The following is a 17,764-nucleotide window of genomic DNA, read 5'->3' as shown; positions in this document are numbered from 1 at the left end:
ACTATAAAAATGATACACATCTAGAAATAGCATAATTATAATCAGCCCATCAGAACCTCTCCATTGACCCCTTATGTGACAACCTTTCTACAATATTGGCTACAAATAGAACAGTGGTCGCAACAGTGATCTATACGGTTACAGATTATGTCAATAACGTCACAGGAGGTGACACGGCATCAGTGAGACTGATACTGGAATACTGCCTCCAGTTTTGGTATCCTCATTTGAAAAAGATGTTGTGAAATTGGAGCTGGGGCAGCAAAGAGCCACCTAATGTTCTGAGGACTGGAAAAAATACCTTCTAGTGAGCTATTGAAAGAGCTCAACCTGCTTAGCTTATCAAAAGAAGATTGAAAGACGACTTCATTGAAGTGTTGAAGTGCCTTAATGGAGAGAAAAGATTGGGTATTAAAGGGCTCTTTAATGTAGCAGAGAAAGGCCTAACAAAACCCAATGGCCTGAAGGTGAAAAGAGACAAATTCATATTACAACTAAGGCACAAATATTCAACAGTCAGGATGATTCACCACAGGAACAAGCTGCCAAGGAAAGTGGTGGATTCTCCATCTCCTGATGTCATTTCATGAAGACTAGATGCCTTTCTGGAATGTGTTTGCCCCCAAAGTAGCTCTTGTGTCATACAGGAGGCCTGTGATACGCAGGGGGTCAGATTAGATGCTCTAATGGTCTCTTCTGGCCATAAAGTCAACTAATTTCTGAAAAACCGAGTGTAGCATTGGGAGCAGCGTCTGATGTTTCCCTGTCTAGCCGGCTTGCTGCCTAGAACGAACGCTCCTTGAGTGGGGTGATCCACAGGGAGTAGCTCAAACCTGCAAAGTGCCTGGCCAGGGGCAGGACATTAGCACAGCAAGGGAGGGGTGTGGCAGTGACATCACAAAGGCCTTTTGCAGGACCTCAGCCTATTGGTCCAAGGTGGTGGGGAGGTGGTGACCTCACAGAGAGATGCTGACATCAGCCAGGCAGGACAGGGGTGAGGGGCCAGGGAAACCTCAGAGACCCCTGTGGCTTTGCTTCAGCAAGTCTCCTTCTCCAGGTCTCTCTTTGAGGACTGAGAGAGTGTTCGGGTTCACAGACGTGAGCGCCAGGAGGAACCTTTTTCGAGTTTCCTCCTTCCCTTTTAGTGATTTTACTAGAAAACAGCCGTCCCTGTTTAGAAGGTAAGAGCCTCCTCGAGGTCTGAAACCTGTTCAGTCTGATCCATCTGGTGACAGGTCACTTCCCTTCTCTGTACCTCAGGCTCCTCCCCATCTGCCCAATGGGAACAGGGACAGTTCTCGAACTCTGGGCAGTCGTGAGCCTGAGTGAAATAAGGGGCGTTAAAGCCCTGTGTGAAGGAGAAAGGAGAGTTTCACGGTGTTTAGCACCAAGGAATTCTAAAGTTTGCTAAAATGTCTAGTCTGTGGAAACAAGAAATGGTCGGGGACAAGCTTTTTAACCACTGCCTTTTCTAAAGCCCATTCAGGGATGTGAGTCTCTGTCTTTTCAGTACCTGGGGTTCTTTGCCAGCAGGAGAGAAGAGGTTCCTGCCTCCATTTTTGTGGCCTTAACAAACCAGGTGTTGTGCCCCAGTTCTCGTCTGAGATCCCTGAAAAAGAACATCTTCCCATCCATGAACAAGCCAGGACCTATCTTTGAAAGTGGAACAAAGAGACCCCTGGGACTTACAGACTAGCTAGCCTCACTTCCATAGCTGGAGAGATACTGCAATACATTCTTAAACAATCAGTTTGTCAGCAGCACCTAGAATCATAGAATCTCAGGGTTGGAAGGGACCTCAAGAGGTCATCTAGTCCAACCTACAGGATAATTTGATTCTTAGGACGAGTGAGCATGGATTTGTCAAGAACAAATCATCTGAAACCCATCCTCTTTCCTTCTTTGGCAGGGTTCCAGGCCTAGTGAAGGTGGGTAAACTGTATGAATGATGATTTGGAAAATGGAGTGGAGAGTATCGTTCTAAAATGTGCAAGTGACACCAAGCACTTTGGAGCTCAGGATTGGAATTCAAAACGCCCTTAACGAATTGGAGACTTGGTCTTCTTGAGCCAAACCCCATGGCTGGGCCCCTCTCTCTAGACTGGGCTGAAGTGAAATCCCAGAGCCAGACTCTCCTCCTCCTGGGCAGTGCGCTCTGACCTTGAATGGTCAGATGCTGCTTAGCTCTGTCAGAGCAGCTTTGGCTGGGGGATTCTCCCAGCACTTTCCAATAGCGGGAAGGTACGAAATCCCCATTTCCTGCTGGGGAGGGAGCCCTAGAGGGGGGAGCAACTTGCCCAGAGTCCCACCAGAAAAGGAAAACAACCAGCAGTGGAACCAATAGGAAACCCAGCAATGGAACCCAGGAGTCCTGGGGGTGTGCTAGGGTGACCAGATGTCCCAATTTTATAGGGACAGTCCCAATTTTGGGGTCTTTTTCTTATCTAGGATCCTATTACCCCCCCACTCCCTGTCCCGATTTTCCACACTTGCTGTCTGGTCACCCTATATGGGATGTGCACATGTGTGGGTCCCAGCTGCTCCCTGCCCTCCTCATTGAAGCAGGTGTGCAGGGTTACTGCCCTGGGAACTGCAGGGCACCAGTGGCCATGGGGCTGGCTGGAGGCAGGGCAGGGGCTGGCTGGAGGTAGGGTCTGGCTGCAGGCAGGGCAAGCGGTGCCGGGCTGGCTGGAGACAGGGTGTGTGGGGCAGGCTGGCTGGCTTCAGGCAGGGACGCGGGGGGGTGCATCAGGGGTTGGCAGGGCTGGAGACAGAGGAGTGCGGGACTGGCTGGCTTCAGGCAGGGGGGTGCGGCAGGAGTTGGCTGGAGACAGGGCAGGGTGTGCACGGCTGGGGGTGTGTGGGGGCTGGCTGGCTTTGGGCGGGGCCACAGGGGTGTGTGGCAGGAGTTAGCTGGAGACAGGGCAGGGGGTGTGCCAGGGGCTGGCTGTGGGCTGGGGGTGTGGGGCTGGCTGCAGGCAGGGCAGGGAGGACGTGGCTGGTGCGGGCAGGGAAGAGGGTGCAGGGCTGCAGGCAGGGAATGGGGTGCGGGGCTGGCTGCAGGCAGGGCAGGGGGTGCGGGGCTGGCTGCAGGCAGGGCAAGGCAGGGGGGTGCAGCAGGGGTTGGCTGGAGCCGGGGCGTGCGGGGCTGGCTGGAGACAGGGGCTGGCTGCAGGGAGGGCAGGGGGTGGAGGGCTCGCTGAAAATGTACTGAGAGATATTTTAAGGTGAAGATAACACCATGGTTACCAGTTGACTGGCACATCCTGGGTTAAAGAAAGAAAGGGACCTGGGTTAATAGTCTGAAGATTTGCGTTACCATCACTGTCTGACCCCCCTTCAGTGCGGAGCAGGTGTGTACGTTGCTGTGTGGAACGCATTGACTCCTGCAGAGCAGGGGCAGCTGTTTCCATGGCAGAGAGCCTGGCACTTAGGAGACTTTCTTGACTTGCTGTTTTGAAGCAATTCAGTAAAATAACAGTGGAGCTACAATGTCCGGTCCAAAATTTCAGCCCCATTGGTGCAAAAACGCTATTTTAGGATCTAAACAGGAGGCTTCCAGCGCTAGGACACCTGACCAGAGAGCTCAGTGGGGGCGTAACAGCTGCTGACTCTGAGGGTCCTGGGCTAAATCCATTTGCAGGTGGAGGCGTTTCAATTTATTTGATTGATAATGAGGAAGGCGAAGATTTAATCGCAGGTATTTTTAGTAAATGTCATGGACAGATCACGGGCAAAACCCAAAAGCTCATTGCCCATGACCCGGCCATGACTTATACCATAAATACCCCTCATTGAATCTTGGGGAGGGAGGCCCAGGGGGTCCGTGGCACCAGCTGTGGGCACAGGGATTCCAGGGGGCCCGTGGCACCATGTACTGGGGGAGAAGCCCCGGGGACCCACTGCCACTCCAGATGCTGCCAGGTGAGGGGAGCCCCAAAGGCCAGCCCTGCTCCGGCCACCTCGGGACAGGTGCCAGGAGCCACTGAGCTGTGGCTGCGCCTGCCACCCTTGGAACCACTGCTCAAGCTGCCCCCAGGCCAGCTGCTGGGGCAGACATGGAGTCAGCCACAGTGGCCACTGCAGAAGTCACAGATTCTATGACTTGTGCAGCCTCCGTGACACAGAGGGATCCCTAATAAAGAGACAAACCCCTCCCTGCTGTGACTGCAGCTCCTGGAAGGAAAGAGAAGAACAGAAAGTGAAGAGAGAAGGAAAGAGAGAGACTCCCTGTCACCTCTCTCCCCTGCTCCCTCCCCCTCGTATTCTGTAACCCCACCTCACTGGGTTCCCTGTGCTGGTGCCATCGGGGTGACACTAGAGTTCTGGGGATTTGCGGGGAGGGGAAGGGGGCTCTTCACTTCTCAGCATTTCACACAAATTTGTCTTTGGGCTGAAGTTTCTCCTGTGAGGCCTCTCAGTCAGAGCTGTACCCCACCCCCTTCAGTGGGGATATGTGTAAATTGCAGAGTAGGCACAGAAGTCGCCCATAAAGGGACATTGATCCGGTGACTGGTTCTGACAGGGTCACACGTCCTCTGACACAGGCTCATGCGCAGGACATGGGAGCTCTGGCTTGTCCTAAATGCTGTAGACTGTGAGTTCCTGGAAAGGGCAGGGGAGAGGGAGCAAGAGGAGAAAGGCAGAGACATTGGAGACGAGGAATTGGGGGGAGAAGAGGGAGAGAACAGAGAGACAATAAATGATTGAAGCAGAACAGGTGTCCCAACTCCATCTTGCTCATCACAGGTGTTCACAGAGCTGGGTAGCTGCAGGTTTTCCAGTGTCAAGTCTGAACTTTGATTCTAACAATGTGCGTTGAAATATCAAGGGGATCTCCACATACCTGATCTCTTCCCCCCTCCCCTTTTTTGTATTAATTTTTATTTTGACGTGTTTAGCTTAACCGTGATCGTCACTTTCCCCACCTGTATTGCAACTTGGGGGTTATGTTTATTTTGCCTCCCTTTTGTTCATGTCATTATAATTGTAACAGCAAAGGAATCTGCAGGAGCAAAAACTGACTCAAAACTTCATTTCCCCACCATGCCGGAACATCATACAAACAGCTCATGCAGCTGGAATCATAACACGCAAGGCCAGGGGATGGGAGATGCAGGTTTCCAAGTGTTCTGTCTTTCTCAGATGACACATTCCAGCCCCTTGTGTGCCTCCATCCTGTATGACCTGCTGGACTTCGACACATTTATTGTCTCATTCTATAGATAATGTGATTGTAACACAATGTGACTGAAATTAAACCACTTCCAGATGAGGAAACAACAAAAGAGAAAAGCCATTATTGCATTGGCTGGGAATCAAACCCAGCTGAATTGTTTGGAAGACACTTATGCACACCACTATACCACCAACGCATCTGGCAGGAGTAGCTTTCCTGCAGGCTCTGTGTGCTGGCAATGGGGTGACACATGACCATGGAGTTAGTGAGCAGGGTGGATGGGCTGGAAGTTGCCTGACAGCTGGGAGCAGAGTTAAGATCCCAGAGAGACTGAAAGGGGGCAATGGTGAAAACAGATCTCACTGGGAGCTGGCCCCACACCCGCCCCACCCCTAGGAGAGGGGAACTGAAGCTCAACTTTAATCACTGAAAAATTTTCCCTGAGGAGGAAGGGGACAGCTTGTTTTAAAGACCAGGTTTGTGTTTGTTCCTGCTACATACGGAGGGGCTGGGTAGTGCAGGCTGCTAGTGACCTGCAGGAGGGAGATGATCTTTTGACAGTGACAGATGCCTGGTCCTAAAGGCCTTTGTCTGCCCCCTTCCAGTGACTGTTTGGTACAGGAATGCAGCCCCCACTCCTGGGTCTCTCCTGGGGAAATAATGTTTCTGTGCAAAACACCAAAGCTTTTAACAGAAAGGAAGAAAAGGAAATGGCCACATGATGGGACTAGGACATAAGGAATGAAACACAAGATCCTTCTCCATGTGCATTGATTTTAACCTTGTTTGTGGTGGTGTTGTATCCATGCTGGTCCCAGGGGTCCTCTGGGGTGCCGGGCATTGGCCACTTTCGGGAGAGTGGGCTAGATGAACTGGTCTGACTCAGTGTGGCTGTTCTTATGTTCTAACTGCTGGTTATGGAGGAGACGACCTTCCAGGCTAGACAGAACTGAAGAAGGGTGCTGGGTTAGCTCCACAGCTTGTCTCTTTCACCAACAGAGGTTGGTCCTCTGCAAGCTCTTACCCTCACCCGCCTTGTCTCTCTTGGACTCTGAAAAGTGCTTTCTCTCCACTCCCCTTGGAGAGACGTTAAGTTTTCCTTTGGGCAACTATCAGGCTGAAGCAATTGTATTGACTGTGACACTAGAATTGAAGATTGAATATTATAAATAAATGAGTCTAAACCTGAGGTTCTGGTTTTCACATTGGATTTTCTAACTCAGTTCCCAGTGCTCTTCTAGAAAGGACTCCAGGCTGCCTGCCCAGCCCAGCAAAAGTGGCCAGAAGAAAGCCCACAATGCTGCTCTTTCAGGTAGTTGAAGGCTGCTATCAAACCCCCCTCACTCAGTCAGTCCCCAGTCTGTGGCAGTGCATAGGATTCTTCCGTCCTAAGTGCAGGACTCTGCACTTCTCCTTGTTGAACCTCCTCAGATTTCTTTTGGCCCAACCCTCCAATTTGTCTAGGTCACTCTGGACCCAAACCCTGTCCTCCAGCGCTTGGATTCTTTACATGCTTTCACAGGGCTGGTCTACACTGGGGGGGGGGGGAAATCGATCTAAGATACAACCTCAGCTACGTGAATCGCCCCGTCGACTCCACTACCGCCGTTCGTGCTGGTGGAGTTCTGGAGTCGACGGGAGCACTTTCGGGGATTGATATATCATGTCTAGATGAGATGCGATATATCGATCCCTGAGAAATTGATCGCTACCTGGTGATACGGTGGGTAGTCTAGACGTACCCACAGAGCGAAGAGCACATGTTCCATGATTTCATAGGGCAGAGTTTTGTGCTATCGGGAGCTTTCCCTGTGCGAATTTGACAGGTGGATCAACACAGACACATTGTGACCCTTCTCAGGGTGCTGAGGGATGTGAGTCTCCTTGTTGCCACCTGCCACAAGGAAGAGGGAGTTTTGCATTTGGCAGCTGGATGTTAGTGACCAAACTCACCAGCCTGCTGGAACTCAAGGACCCTCCTCTGAGCTACAGCAGGCTCCTTAACCCTTGAGTTCCTTCAATGTGTCCCCCTCTGGGGTCCAGCCCGGATCACCAGATACTCGGTGAAATCCCAGATCCTCTCTTCCCCACGTTTCCCAGGTTACTAGTTTTACTGTGGACCATTGCTACTGTATCTCACACAGCACTTGAGTACAGTTATCGAACAAGCAAAAAATTTATTTAACAATGGATAGAGATTTAAACAAAAACATGAGTGATGGAAACCAACTGTTACCACTAAACAAAGGCAGAAAATGACAGTACAGAAAGGCCAGCACAAAAAACAGAGAGAGGAACAATAAGATACTAAAAGGACAATGGTTGGAACTCTCCCTTTCTCTCAGTCTTTGGATTGATGGGTACTAGAGCTGTAGCAACAGTTGAGGAACCAGGGTAAATTAAATCTAATTAACTTTTCAAGATTAGCCATCATTTCCTGTATGACTAACAAAACACAAAAACAAGACAACTTTCAGTTTTCCAAAATAATTCAGATTATCACACAGTCTCTTACTCTTTAACCAATAACTTCACCTATTATTTCATTTTAATTGGTAACAATAACATATTCAAAGATCACAAATTATTTTCATATATGTTAGGGCTTGGCTACACTTGTGAGTTGCAGCGCTGGGAGTTACAGCACTGGTCGTCCAGCTGTGTAGGAACAGCGCTGGTGTGTGGCCACACTCACAGCTACCAGCGCTGCAGTGTGGCCACATTTGCAGCACTGTTGGGAGTGATGCATTATGGGCAGCTATCCCAGCGTTCAAGTGGCAGCAACCTGCTTTTCAAAAGAGGGGGGTGGGGTGTAGTGTGACAGGGAGTGGGGGAGGGAGAGAGAGAGAGAGAGAGTGTGTGGATTTTTGGAGCTGACACTGTGTATTAGCTCCCTGCCCTGAAAATCAGAACATTTTCCAAACCCCTTATTCTGCAAACAGCCTGCAGACCAGATAAGAAGCATGGACTTTTCTCTTATCAAACACTCAACCCCTGTGAATGAGGTAGGCAGGGGGTTCTCGCATTTGATTGTTCACAGTCACTTACAGATTGATCACAGCAAACAGGAGCTGTGTTTGTTTAGATAAGCAGATCCTGAGTTCACAACAAAACAAAGAGAGGCTGCATAACAAAACAAAAGAGAGTAATTTACTTTAAAGCATTCTGGGATATCTCCTAATACCCTGGAGGCCAACAACAGCGCTGGTGTGTGTCCACACTTGATGAGCAGCGCTGGATCACCAGCGTTGCACTCGTTATACCCCAAGCAGACCAGGTGTTCAGCCAGCATTGCAGCCAGGGAGTTGCAGCGCTGGATGTGCCTTGCAGGTGTGGACAGTTACTAATTGCAGCGCTGGAAAGCCTCCACCAGCGCTGCAACTCACAAGTGTAGCCAAGCCCTTAGTTTGCTTTTAATCCCCATTGTCAATAACTGAACCCTTGTTCTTATTGTGGTTTGTCCCAACCACTTCTGTGAGTTCATATATCTCAGGATCTTCTGCCATATGTGTTGGTAGAAGGAGTCTTCTATGTCGGAATGTTTGCATCACGGAGAAAAATACCTCTCTTTTCACACTTTTTAATCTTTCAAAGTAGGAGGAGGTAGAGAAGTAATGTAAATGCATAAAACAAAAGAGAAACCTCTCTGGTCTACACTAAAAACATTTATCGGGATAACTATATTGCTTAGGGGTGTGAAAAATCCACACAGCTGAGCAATGTAGTTACACAGCCCTAACCCCCTGTGTAGATAGTGCTACATGAGCGGGAGAGCTTCTCCTGCCAACATAGCCACCGCCACTTGCGGGGGCTGGACTAATCAAGTCCGATGGGAGAAATCTCTCTTATTGGCTTAGAGCATCTGTTATTGTAGTGTTACAGCAGCACAGCTACATCGGTGCAGTTGTGCCAACATCAGCTTAATTGTGTAGCCACAGCGTCAGACACAAAACCATAGAATCAGGACTCAACATGTGTGTATCTGGAAGTCTGAAATTGGAGGCTGACAAATGCGTTGCCTCATTGGTTACCATCATTTCTACAGCCTGAAAGTCCTTGTTACCCAATCAGGCAGCCAGTTTGGGATCCACAGGGAAGGACTGTCCTATGAAGCACTCTCTCTTGTCGTCCTTCACTGTTTGGATGCATGTTCTCAATCTAACCCTGGCATACTTTGGAAGTGTAATCAGTGACACTGAACTAGGAAGTGGAGTTGTACAAACAATTTTCCTTGGGTCACCATAGCTTCCTTTACTGGGGTGGAAACCAAGAACTGGGTGTGGAATCTTTCAACCTCAGCTCTTTCCAAATCCTTGGTTTTGGATAGGGTAGATTTACACTTCTCTGAAGAAGAATACTTTACAAAACCACTTAAAATCTCAGCAGTGTTAATGAGGAATGGCTTCCTGAAACATGCCCAGCTTTTCTTTAATTCGGTGGCACAGGTCCAGGGAAGGGACTGGATACAGGCCTTGATCAGAATCTTCGTTAGTTACCAGAGCTGGAGATTCTATTCAAACATGGCTATTTTGCTGAAGATATTACATTTTCAACACTGGTTTCATTTTATACACATCTTTAGCACCTACAAAGGATAAATTCAACCAAAAACTCCACTTCTATTTCCTCAACATCTGTGTCATGAAGGGCTGCATTTCCCATAGCATAGGATTAGCTAGGAGAGATCTTCTGTAGGGCCTGGGTTACAAATGGTCTGGGAACCAGACACACGGGCATTTTGCCTAGTTCAAAACCACTTACCATGGAATTCTCTTCCCAAATCATTGGAGACAATATTGCCTTAAACAACTGAAATACACTGTGATCAGATGCACTTCCTTCAGTTAGTTGGGGTTCTGCTGTTGTTCACCATTTCTGAGTGGAGATTTTAAATCACTGCTGTTTCTTTGTGAGCCTGTCCAGTAAATTAGAGAGTTCTCTCCTGTTGATAGAACTGCACTTCAGCTTTCTCCATGTCATCATGGAGGGATGGGGAAAAAGCAAAGCTGAAATCATAAATGAGGCCTTTAGCAAAGGGTCATTGTCTTAAATTCTTCAATAAATCTGAGCTACAGCCTATCAAACTGAACTAATATCCAATTGGGTGACCAAACAGCCTTTAGGAAAGATAGAAACCCACATCACAGAGAGACAATACATGACAAAGAAAGTGTCAAGTGAAATTCCAGAGCAGGTTACATCTGATTATTCAGAATCGGGACAAGAGATTTTCCCACCACATTGTCCTCTGATCCATTCAAACCTGCTTCCCTCATCCCTGTCTCAATAGTCAGTTATGTTATTTACAAATGTTTTAGTATCCTAGCATGCTCATAATGAGGGAAAAACAGCCCTCTTGCTAGAAGTGGCTTTACAATAGATGGAACCTGGAATTTAAACTCTAAATGATCACACTGTATTTGGAATCCATTTGAATTCCCCTTCCAGGTCTTTGACACTTTCATCTCCAGTCATAGCGACTCTGATATAGGATTAAAGAAGTCAAAACATCATCTGCAAGCACAGACAACGGAGAATGCTTCATCACATGACACTTTGAGAAGTGGATGGATAGAATGTGACGAAGATAAACTACTTGGCTCAGGCAAAAGGTAACAGTTCTGCAGTGAAGGGGAAGGAGGGAATCTCTGAGTCACTCCATCTCCTTCCAGTGTCACAGAAGCTGAAATTATACTTTTTTTCTGCCCCTGCTCCTCTTCATTTACATATAATTTGAAAAATTCCCAATGTAACTGCTCTTCAGCACAACCCAGAGCAATGTGAGAACTGACAAGGATACAATCTGTATCATTGGTGACTCTAACAATAACTTTGCAATAGGAGGAATGGTATAAACGTGACGCTCCCTGGTTCCTCATAGGAAGGGCACACTCCAGTTACTTGTGGGACAATAAAAAGGACAAATAGGTCCATCTCAAAAGAGGGCGAACTGCAAAAGGCAAAAATGGGCCACTCATCTGGACAAGCTGAGGGATAACGGTGCTGCAAACAGTTCAAAGAGCTTTAAAAGTTACTATGTGGGAATCAGGAAAAGTATTAAAAAAAACAAAGTATTGATAGCCCTAGAGATTTTTACAATGTTGATCTCTCTTGCAGATTCTCTGATGGCTAACATGGGATGAGTGCCAAGAGAAGGTTTTCCCACACTCATGGCATACATAGGGCCTCTCCCCTGTGTGGATTCTCTGAGTCTGAGAAAGGGCTGAACTCTTTGTGAAGCATTTTCCACACTCACTGCATTTATAGGGCCTCTCCCCCTGTGTGGATTCTCTGATGGGTAATAAGGTGTGAGCGGTGATTGAAGGTTTTCCCGCACTCTCTGCATTCATAGGGCCTCTCCCCTGTGTGGATTCTCTGATGAAGAGAAAGCGCTGAACTTTGAGTGAAGGTTTTCCCACACTCACTGCATACATAGGGCCTTTCCCCTCTGTGGATCCTCTGATGAACAGAAAGGGTTGATCTGTGAGTGAAGGTTTTCCTACACTCACGGCATTCATAGGGCCTCTCATCTGTGTGGCTTCTCTGATGAACAGAAAGGGATGAACTTTGAGTGAAGGTTTTCCCACACTCTCTGCATACATAGGGCCTGTCCCCTGTGTGGATTGTTTGATGACTAATAAGGTGCGAGCTGCGATTGAAGGTTTTACAACACTCACGGCATTCGTAGGGTCTTTCCCCTGTGTGGATCCTCTGATGTCTAGAAAGGTGTGAGCTGCTAGTGAAGCTTTTCCTACACTCACTGCATTCATAGGGCCTCTCATCTGTGTGGATTCTCTGATGAACAGAAAGGGCTGATATTTGAGTAAAGGTTTTCCCACACTCTCTGCATTCATAGGGCCTGTCCCCTGTGTGGATTCTCTGATGTCTAGAAAAGCCTGATCTGCGATTGAAGGTTTTCCCACACTCACTGCATTCATAGGGCCTGTCCCCTGTGTGGATTCTCCGATGTCTAGAAAGGCCTGATTTGTAAGTGAAGGTTTTCCCACATTCACGGCATTCAAAGGGCCTCTCCCCTGTGTGGATTCTCTGATGTTGAGAAAGGTTTGAGCTGCTAGTGAAGCATTTTCCACATTCACTGCATTCGTAGGGCCTGTCCCCTGTGTGGATTGTTTGATGCCTAATAAGGTGCGAACTGCGATTGAAGGTTTTCCCACACTCACTGCATTTGTAGGGCCTGTCCCCTGTGTGGATTCTCTGATGTACAGAAAGGTCTGAACTCTCAGTGAAGTATTTTCCACACTCACAGCATTTATAGGGCCTGTCCCCTGTGTGGATTTTCTGATGGGCAATAAGGTGTGAGCTGCGATTGAAGGTTTTCCCACACTCATAGCATTTGTAGGGCCTCTCCCCTGTGTGGATTCTCAGATGAACAGAAAGGTTTGATCCGTGAATGAAGTTTTTCCCACACTCAGGGCATGTATTTTTTCTCTTTCGCCTAAGGATTTCCTGTTGTGTTGTGGCTTCCATGAGGACCTTCTGAGTTCCCCAAGAGAAAATAAATTTATCCACTTTCTCCCCTGGCTGGTTTCCTTGCTCTGTTTCTGGTCTGTGCTGAATCTCCCAGGAGTTTCCCTGCTCATGACTCCTGGACACATTCCTTTTCGATCTTTGCGATAATGCTCTGTTTTTACCCACTGGCTCGACATCTTCAGGCTGAAAATTCTGCTCCTCTTTCTCACGTGCCATTGCATCACCTGCTGTGACAAAGACAGAAACCTCAAACAGGGATGGAAAGGGGAAGAGCAAACCAAAACAAGTGCTGAAAACAGGTCAAATAAAAATCAGGAGCTGAACTCCCCCAAACTCTTCCCCCAAATAGGAGAGAGGAGGGGGATGAATTCAGCCTTCACATCCCATCCAAATACGCAGGGGGAAGGGAGGAAGCTACTGCCTGGTGTCTGCTAGGATCTATAGGAAGCCATGAACTATATTTACCCTGAGGATATGACCCCTGCAAGGGACAATAATGAACTGAGAGACCTCCCCAAGGGCTTTGTTGGGCATTCCAGATGTTTCCTTCAGGCACTTACAGATTCTGAGGTGGTTTAATGTTTCCTCACCTGTGCAGGGAGATCTCAGGATCTCTCTTTCCTCTGAACCCTGGAGGTCTGGGACCCACGGGTCTTCCCCTGGTTCCAGCTGGGAGATCACATCACATTGGAAAACTAGAAACCCTGCTCAGTTGAAAGAAAACAAAGGAATTCAGTTGATTTCATAAGACTTGGTCATAAAAAAACATTCTATTCATTTAACTTCAGTGCTTAGTGTGACCTGGTGGGCCAGGGGCAGTTCTCACTGAAAATGCCAAAGTTAGGACAGGCTGAAAAAGGGAGAGCAGATGCTCCCAAAACTGCTGGTTAACACTGAAGTTAAACTCCCTGACCAGTCACCATCTGGGTTATCGAGAAGCTGAAAAAAGAAATCACACAGCCCCCTTTATTCCATCCCTGTTCTCTGACTCCTAATCAGCAGCTAGGTCCAGCACAGTGAGAGGTTATTTAAAAACTCTGCTCACATAAACAAAGTGTTCCTCTGACCCCAAAGGCTCAGCCACATCACCAGGTCACTATAGGTTTGGATATTACCCAAAATTCCATCCTTCCAGCCAATCCTTTAGCATCTAAACTAAAGGTTTAAAGGAAAGAAAGACAGAAAGAAGTTAAATGGGAAAGCAGTCAGATACATTCCAAAATGGATATATCAGGTTCTTAGCAGTATTGGTGAGTTGCTGGCTTGAAAGTCCGTCTGGAACACATCCATAGCTTGGATGGGTCATTCAGTCCTTTGTTCCAGGGTTCAGTTTGTAGAGAAGTTGCTCCAGAGGTAGGAAGGGGGTTTGAAGACAAAATGGAGATGATGCAGCTGCCCTTTACATTCCTTTTGCTATGTGGCCTGTACTTCCTGTGTCCCAAGATTCACAGCACGTGGCATGGAAAAGCCTTGAAGTTCTCATTACACAGGCATACCCCGGCATGTCTTGCTGACTCAATTGGTGTGTATCCCCTTGGTCCTTTCCATGGGCTCATTGTACAGCTGATGACTCTCAATGGGCCATCAAACAGGGTAGGCAGTGCTGATGCCAATATATCTGGGGGTGTCACCCAGAAACACTGCACAAGTCTGGAAATACAGTTATACCCTGCATATCTATAACTCACAATACAAAAGTGATACAAACATAGAAACAAAATTATCATACTTGGCAAATCATAACATTTTCACTGACACCTTACATGGCATATCTAGCACGATTCATTGCAATTTTATCAGATTATATTATTATTTTATTATTAATACCAAAGTGTCTCACAATTCCATACAGTGTCACACTTGGTAAACCAGTGAATTCCCAGGACCAGTTCCCCAGGTCCTTGAAGATGCCGAACACTATGCTTGTGAGGGATTGAAATATCCACATATCTGCTGGGAACACACACACAGACACTGTATCTGTCTACACCTGTGTTTACTCTTCTAGAAAATTATGATCAATTTTGTACACAGTATGGCTTGTGAGGTAGCATTTGAAAGAACAGAGGGAACAGGAACCCTTACCCAGCGAGGTCACAGTCTCATAGTTCTCCTGCATGACGTCCCAGTAGAGGGCTCTCTGAGTGGGGTCCAGCAGAGCCCACTCTTCCCTGGTGAAATGCACAGCCACCTCCTCGAAGGTCACCGGCCCCTGAAAGAGCAAGAGTCCAACACTCAGCACCTGCTGCCCCACTCACAGCCCCACTATTTGTGGCAGAGAGGAGCGAATCAAATGGAAGCTCTGGGTGGATCGCAGTCAACAGAGTCCCACCCCCACCCCGCTCAGAGTATCCAACAAATACCAGGGTGTGGGGACGAAGGGAGAGCCCCTTGTCTCTCCCTGCAGATCCATCACACACCTACCAGCCACCGACTGATACAGGAGATGGAGCCCCTAGCAGGGTCCAGGGAGAGCTCCCTGGTAGGAAGCCCAATAACCTCCTCATTGTGAGGAGCAGGATATGAAGGGAGAGGCAGCTCCAATAAGCCTGACTCATGGGTGCTCCCTTCATATCTCACAGCAGCTGTCAGTGAGCTCAGGCTCCAGCACTGGGAGTCTGGTCAGTTTGACTAGCTCCATGTAGGTGGGCTATTTTCTTTCTTCACAAATTAGGGCATTTCCACCTCCAAACCTCCTGGGTCTGTTCCTAGAATCTAGGCCACTTATTAAATAACTCCCAGCAGGTTTGCCACACCCTGGACTCCTCCTTTCCCCACGCTGTGAATTTCCTGCCCCGCTCCAACCTCCAGACCAGACTGTGCAAACCTTCCCATCTCCGGTGTATTTGCTCTCCCTCTCCTCCAGCAGGAGCCCACCAGCAACCCCCCGATAATCTCTACCTGAGTTGGCTCCACTGCAGCCATTTCTCTTCTCTGTCCCACGCCAGGCTGGGATGAGCTGGAGCAAAACATGGACATCATTCTGCTGCCTGTCTGGGGGAGAAGGGCAGTTCTGGGCATTTCAGAACAGGTTTTAGTTCATTTCACATCAGAATTCCCCCAGGCCCTTTCCCTGCAGACAGACACCCTAGATCCTGCCATGCTGGGAAATGCTAAATCTGTTTATTACAATGTAGACCTGGCCCCTCCTGCCAGGCTAAGCCCAGACACATTTTTAACCTCCCTTCTCCCTCCCCTCACCCCGTAACAAAGTCTCTGAACACAAGGCTAGAAAAGAGCAGAACCAAAGGAGTCACTGTGGGGGATTCCCTCGGACACTGACCCCACGGCAGCCACACCCCAGCAGGGGGAATATGGAATCAGGAACTGGCTTTTCCTCTGTCTGATCCTTGTTTTGTTCACTGGAAAGTGGTTCTGCCCAGGGATGCAGCAATACATGTGTCATTTCTCCCACTGCCCCTTTCAGTTTCTCCTTCCCCTGTCCTCTCTCCCTGCCCCTCTGGCTGGGACAGTCCCATTCCTGGGGGCTTTGCTCTCCCATGGCTGGATTTTCTCCTGGCAATTGCTACTGGGAGGAGAAATGAGGAGGGGCTGTTTGTGCAGAGTCACTTTCTTGCCAGACCCCAGCACTTTCCCTGAGGTCTTTCAGTTACCTGGAGACTCTGGCTCAGAATTTAGTATTAACAGGACCCAGGGCTGCCCTAGGGGGCTAGGACCAGCTAGAGAAAGTCATCCCCTGGGCCAGGCAGAGAAAGCAGCTTTAATTCAGGTCACTTCCCAGCACAGAACCCCACTGGGGGAGCAGCAGCTGCTAAGCCTGGTCTCCCAGATCACAATGGAGGCTGCAGCGTCTGCTCCCAGTATCCGGAGCAGAGAGGGACAGAGCGTTTGAGCAGCTTCCCTGCTTTAGCTCTCTGGGGAGAGCAGCTAATGAGAGCCCCTCCTCACAGGGAGAATTGCTGATCTCATTTGCCCCACTGTCCATCCGGAGTCACTCCTTGTCTTTCCATACAGTGACTCTGGATTAACAATGGTCTCAATGAAAACAGAGTTCAGAAAGAATGAGTCCAGATTGCTGTGGAAGGGACCATTGTGTGGCAGTGCTGACCCCCCTTCCCACCTCCCTCATCCCCCAGATCCAGGACAAGGACTGGACAATGGACTGGACAATCTAGGACAATGGAACTGGAAGTTCCTGCAGTTTTCAAGAGGGGAGAAGAGCAAAAATCTGTGATTTCACCTCACACTGTTTGATAAGTGGCTAGAAAGTTATCACGGTGACTGGGCCTGGCCGGGGAATGTCGGGCAGTGCTTGGAGCTAGGATTCTGGCATAAGCTAATCAGGGAGAAGAAGTGAGGTCAGGAGCAGCCCCCAGAGCCCCAGCCAGCCCCCCCCAGATATTCCCTGGGACCCAGCCCCCAGAGTCCCTGGCCAGGGACCTCAGATACCGCTCAGAGCCCCACCGGCCAGAGAACCCCCACCAGATCTTCATTGCCAGGTTGGGAATCCCAAAGGGTTCCCCCTACCAAGACACCCCAACAGCCAGAGACCCCCCAAAAGGGACCCCCACTGGGAACTCAGTCCCTCGCTGCCTGCCTAGGATCCCCCCCCCCGCCCTCCAGCAGGATCTGCGCTGCCCTTTGCCTGGCACCCCCTCCTCCCCCCTGCGGGATCCCCTGGTGCTTTACAGGGGCACCCCCTGGGCTAGCACCGGGGATTCTCCCACACACACTCTGTGCACTGGGCACGGCAGCGATCCCAGGAGTCTGCGGGGGAAGCCCAGGCAGAGCCCCTGGCACAGCACCAGGCTCCTCTAACCCCTGTCCCGCCTCCCAAGAGACGCCCACCCGGCTGTTCTGCAGCCACCAGGCCCCAGCGATACCCACCTCCAGGACCCACAGCCTCAGGGCTGGGCACATCACAACCACCCCTGAAACCCCAAATCTCCAGAACCCACCAACCTCACTAGGGTACCCCTGCCCAGCCACCCAGAGGCCTCCCCTACCACAATCCCCCTTCAGCTGCTATCTCCCCACAGCCCCACCCCACCCAGCAACACTGTTACCTCACAGTGCCTGAGAAGTGGATAGAAAGTGACCACCGCCCCCTGCTGGCCAGTCACACAGGCAGAG

The 17,764-nt window shown here is 49.2% G+C and overlaps 1 protein-coding gene and 1 pseudogene across 1 annotated transcript in view; one reads left to right on the top strand and one right to left on the bottom strand.

Annotated features, from left to right (window-relative positions):
• LOC120381578 overlaps positions 1–17,764 on the top strand; it is a 190,287-nt pseudogene that overhangs the window by 62,492 nt on the left and 110,031 nt on the right.
• LOC120381380 (zinc finger protein 883-like) overlaps positions 11,465–17,764 on the bottom strand; it is a gene marked incomplete at its 3' end in the record, with an annotated part of 71,819 nt that continues 65,519 nt past the window's right edge. The window contains exons 4-5 of the mRNA XM_039499575.1: positions 11,787–12,574; positions 11,465–11,702 (exon numbers count right to left, since the gene is read on the bottom strand). Of these exons, the coding sequence (XP_039355509.1) occupies positions 11,465–11,702; positions 11,787–12,574 (1,026 nt within the window). The remainder of the gene's footprint in view (positions 11,703–11,786; positions 12,575–17,764) is intronic.

Source organism: Mauremys reevesii, linkage group 14 (genome assembly GCF_016161935.1).
Source record: "Mauremys reevesii isolate NIE-2019 linkage group 14, ASM1616193v1, whole genome shotgun sequence".
Classification (NCBI taxonomy): Eukaryota; Metazoa; Chordata; order Testudines; family Geoemydidae; genus Mauremys; species Mauremys reevesii.
The sequence above is the reverse complement of the archived record's forward strand: the minus strand, read 5'-3'. Positions and strand labels throughout refer to the sequence as shown.